This window comes from Penaeus vannamei, chromosome 25, assembly GCF_042767895.1.
Source record: "Penaeus vannamei isolate JL-2024 chromosome 25, ASM4276789v1, whole genome shotgun sequence".
Lineage (NCBI taxonomy): Eukaryota > Metazoa > Arthropoda > Malacostraca > Decapoda > Penaeidae > Penaeus > Penaeus vannamei.
This window is the reverse complement of record NC_091573.1, coordinates 4927644-4932264: the sequence shown is the minus strand read 5'-3', so window position 1 is coordinate 4932264 and position 4621 is coordinate 4927644. Positions and strand designations below refer to the sequence as shown.

The 4621-nt window shown below is 38.7% G+C and overlaps 1 protein-coding gene across 2 annotated transcripts in view; it reads left to right on the top strand.

Annotated features, from left to right (window-relative positions):
* Nucleotides 1-330: 330 nt before the first annotated feature.
* Exo70 (exocyst complex component 7) overlaps nucleotides 331-4621 on the top strand; it is a 13698-nt gene continuing 9407 nt past the window's right edge. For both annotated transcript variants that reach the window (XM_070139025.1, XM_070139024.1), the window contains exons 1-5: nucleotides 331-492; nucleotides 2450-2615; nucleotides 3148-3341; nucleotides 3816-3930; nucleotides 4233-4390. In XM_070139025.1, coding sequence (XP_069995126.1) covers nucleotides 436-492; nucleotides 2450-2615; nucleotides 3148-3341; nucleotides 3816-3930; nucleotides 4233-4390 — 690 coding nt within the window. In that variant the 5' untranslated portion in view covers nucleotides 331-435. The remainder of the gene's footprint in view (nucleotides 493-2449; nucleotides 2616-3147; nucleotides 3342-3815; nucleotides 3931-4232; nucleotides 4391-4621) is intronic.

Sequence of the window (4621 nt, the reverse complement as noted above, 5' to 3'; positions counted from 1 at the left end):
AGAGAGAGAGAGAGAGAGAGAGAGAGAGAGAGAGAGAGAGAGAGACGGGCAGAGAGAGAGAGAGAGAGAGAGAGAGAGAGAGAGAGAGAGAGAGAGAGAGAGAGAGAGAGAGAGAGAGAGAGAGAGAGAGAGAGAGAGAGAGAGAGAGAGAGAGAGAGAGAGAGAGAGAATGGGAGAAAACGAGTACAAAATATAAAAAAGTAAACTAAACTCGTATTACATCTAATATCAAAGGCCTAATAATGTTAAAGATAATAATGCCACTCCAGAAAAAAAAACTTAATACTTTGAATACATTTTATCTATCAATCGCCGGAGATCAACCGCCCGAAACACGCCCCGTTCATCAGCTGTCACTTGTAAACATTACCAGATAAGACCAGACGAGGTATATTTTGTCGAATTGATGCCTCTGGTGACGCTCTTTTGGCCAAAATGATGATGGAACAAGTGTTAGAGAAGAAACTCAACGTCACGAGACAATTAGAAAAGGTTAGTTTGCCTGCCGGAAGTGAGTTTGAGGTTAAAAGAGAGAGTAAAGTTGTTCGAACGTATAAGAAGTTTTTAGCATGTTTTATTAATGTGATTTCCTGTTCTTTTGTTCCTTATTCTTTTTAAAAGAAATGGCTTTTGAAGCGTTTCAATACAGTAGATTCAGTAGCATTATTTACACCATAAAGTACACATCTGGTAAGCACTATGGATTAGCCAATTTTTTGACTGAATTGTTTGGTGCCACTATATTAATATCTGAATTTATGCTGTTCTGGGTACTGGTCCAGTTTCATATAGCCTTGGGTACAGGTAAAGTTTCTGCCAGCCGCCTTTTTGACAAAAGATGATATATGCAAACGATAGTGCAAGTGATTCTAAACAACTTATCTTCTATGGACTTTCTTCGCAGCTCTAAAATAACAAAGTTATTGGACACGCAAGTGTCTCAGAAGAAGTTACTGTTGTTATTGTTAATGGTAATACAGATGTTTCAGCAGTCACTAAAGTATCTACTAAAATCAAATATTTCTTTAAGGTATGGGTAATTGTTACAGAGAGCGATGCACCCTCCCAGAGACTAAGTAAAAAAAAAAAAATTATGTTTTTTTGCAGGAAATCCAATGATTTCATCTATTTTAGCTGTTGTTTCTTCAGCGAATGAATCGTTCAGGAGATCGAGTACCATTTCTCCATCGACAACCTTGATTTGATAGTCCTGTTAGCAGGGGAGGGCATGAAGTATATCAGGGAAATTATGGGATAAAACAGGCTTAAATAAGAAGAATAAAGATAAAAAATATGTAAAATTAGCACGAAAAGCGCTTAAAATTAGGCAATAAAACTCTATGGACTGACGCGCCAGAATCAAAAACTCTATGAGAACGACAAAACTCAACAGGAATTCACACGTTCCAACACCCCCCAAAAAACGTATTGACTAATAAACCAACCTAATATATCAATATAAATTACCGTGACTAGGCGTGCCCTTCAGACACTGCCTGAGGGGAGAGTTGATGGAGGCAAGCCCCCCAACACCCCCGGGACACATTCTCTCCACCTCGGTATGCACGACAAGATAGAGCTTCATTCACATGGTAAAATAATAAACCAAATACCTTTATATCTGCAACCGTCAAACTTTTGTTTGCTTCCTTCTACCGTCTGGATTGCTTCAATTTTGATAACTTTTTTCAGCATTTAGAGCTCTTGGTGGGCCCACATATTAAACTGGGATCATTACTGATGTCAATTTTATCTTCTTTGTCACTGTATAGTCTTAAGAATAACACAGAATGAACACAACACTGGAAACGCAACATTTCATACCGCCATTCCATCTCGAAATGAGCGGGTCAGCCAGGTGTCAACCTGGCAGCAGGCGAAAGGAAGTGTGAAATACAGAATGCACACAAATCTAAATAAAGCTATAGATCAATCTTAAAACACGTAAATAAAGTAGAAGGACATAAATAAAACACTTTAAGAGCACGAATGTGTAACATTATACACTAATAAGTAGCCAAATATTGTTTTAACATGCACATAGTAATACTGGTACTACTTAGGGCATGCATTAAGGAGTTATGCGGTCAGTGTTGTGTTTTTCTTCGCAAGAAGGATTTTAGGGTCAATTAACATGCTCTTCAGCTGTATGCATTATAAGAAATATATATTAAAAGATTTTACTTTATAATTTCCTTTGCATACTTCTTGCTCTCTGCATTCAGTAAGACCAGTATCATGACAATAATTGTTCAGTATGAATTAGAACTTCAATAAGTGAAGACTATCAGTTGTGTGGACCTTTAACTAAGATTTTCTGTTAAAAATTAAAGATGAAAAGGAATTGTACTAATAGATTTACAAACAATATTATTACTAATGGACTGCTAATGATGCTTACTTTCTATTCATCTCTTTTATTATTCCTTCTGTATACCTTTTTTTATAGGAAACAAGTCAAGTCGTCACACTGAAGGACATCCTGTCACGTTCAGGACAAGTTGCTACCAATGTGAGTGGAATCCTTGACTCCTTCGAGCACCGTCTGGCACGCCTTGAGACAACCATCCTTCCACTCTACCAACAGACAGGAAATCTCCAAAGACGGCAGAGGAGTACGTAGGCTTCCTTAGTGGGACTGTAGATAGGCTAGGCTAGATTTTTAATAGGTTTTGGTTTGATTTTAATATAAGAAAACACATATCTATAAAACTTAGATGTAGATTTTGATGTTTGATGTATGTAAGTACAAGGTATATGTCTTAAATCTGATTTTGATAAGGTCATATGAAAATAATGATTGCATTAGCATTGGACTTTTAAGTTCGTGGATGTATATATTGTTTTGTTATTTACTTTTTAGTTTTATATGTTCATCTTTCAATTTTTTATTTTATTGTTATTATTATTATTTTTTTTTTTTTACTCAGATAGGCTGATATTTCAGATTATAGGTATGAATAATGCAAACAGTTCTTGAATCTTTGGTTATCCTTTAGCAAAGTTCCATACCCTTCAAAAGATAACCCCGTCCCCCTCCCACAAATATAAAAAAGACAAGAAAAAACAACCAAGCCTACTATAGCAAATAACCCATAAATTTACTCTGGAAACCAGTCTAAGCCACTTTTCCTTCTTGCCTTACAGACACTGAGAAAACCCTGCAGGAACTCGACTATGTGATCAGTTTCTACAATGTGGCAGGGCAAGTGGAAGGGACGGTGCGGGAGAGGCCAAGCAGCGTCGGTGTCCCACAGTACCTGGAGGCCATGAACCGCTTGGCTGAAGCTTGTCGCTATTTTGAGCAGAACAACCCCCAAAGTGTTGAAATTGAGAACGTGGTAAGGTAGCCTCTGTATTGGTTTTGGGCTGCCCTCGCTCTTTTGCTTTCTTTCTTCCTTTTATGGTATTTTTCTTCTTTTTTTCATTGTCATCATCTTCTTCTTCTTCTCCTTCTTCTCCTTCTTCTTCCTTCTCCTCCTCCTTCTCCTTCTCCTTCTCCTTCTCCTTCTCCTTCTCCTTCTCCTTCTTCTTCCTCTTTCTCCTTCTTCTTCTTCTTCTTCTACTTATTCTTTTTCTTCTTCTTCTTCTTCTTCTTCTTCTTCTTCTACTTCTTCCTCCTCCTCCTCCTTCTCCTACTCCTCTTCTTTTCCATGCTCATCCTCATTCTCATTCCCTCTTTTTTTTTCTTCTTCTTCTTCTTCTTCTTCTACTTCTTCTTATCTTATTGATCAAATAGTCAACCAAAAATATCACCATTTTTGAGACGTCTAATCCCTTCACTCCTCCCTCCCCTTCTCCCCTCCTCTCGGCAGACTACCCTCTTTGAGGCTGGTACAGACGCCCTCAGCAAGGAATTCCGAGATGAACTCAAGAAGTACCAGAAGCCAGTACCTCCTGTTGTCACACTTGAGCTCCTAGATGAGGAAGGTAGGAGAAGTTCAATCAGAGAGATATGAACAAGGAATTGCAGTATTAGATATGTGATGTGGGCCTTCTCTAATATGAAGACTTGTTTGTGTTGGCAACTCTGTAGTGGAAAGATATATGAATTCATCATATGTGTGTGTGTGTGTGTGTGTGTGTGTGTGTGTGTGTGTGTGTGTGTGTGTGTGTGTGTGTGTGTGTGTGTGTGTGTGTGTGTGTGTGTGTGTGTGTGTGTGTGCGTGCGTGTATGTGTGTATATCAGATAAGAAGTGAGATACAAGTATACAAGTGCTTCCTATTTTCAGAACTAAGTGAAGATACCATCAGCGGGGTGGAGCTCGTACCCCCAGGGGTGCGAGAGGACCTGAGGGCCATTGCCACATGGCTAGACAAGCACAGCAATACAGACAGGCTCACCGTCTATGCCAAGCTGCGCTCTAATGCCCTGTCACAGAGTCTGCAGGTCAGTGCCTTTGGAAAGAGTGTAATGGAGGATTGCAGTTATGATATCTCAGCTGCATTATAGGTTTAAAAAGGTTAAGGAAGGTGTTAATGAGAAGGAATCATTTTATAAGGCACTGGGAATTGTTTTGACATTGTAATCAGAAGATTGTCAAATGGATAATCAATCGATATGTAAGCCAATTTATCTTTGCCTGATGAAATATTCATTCACATTCATATCCTCCTCCAC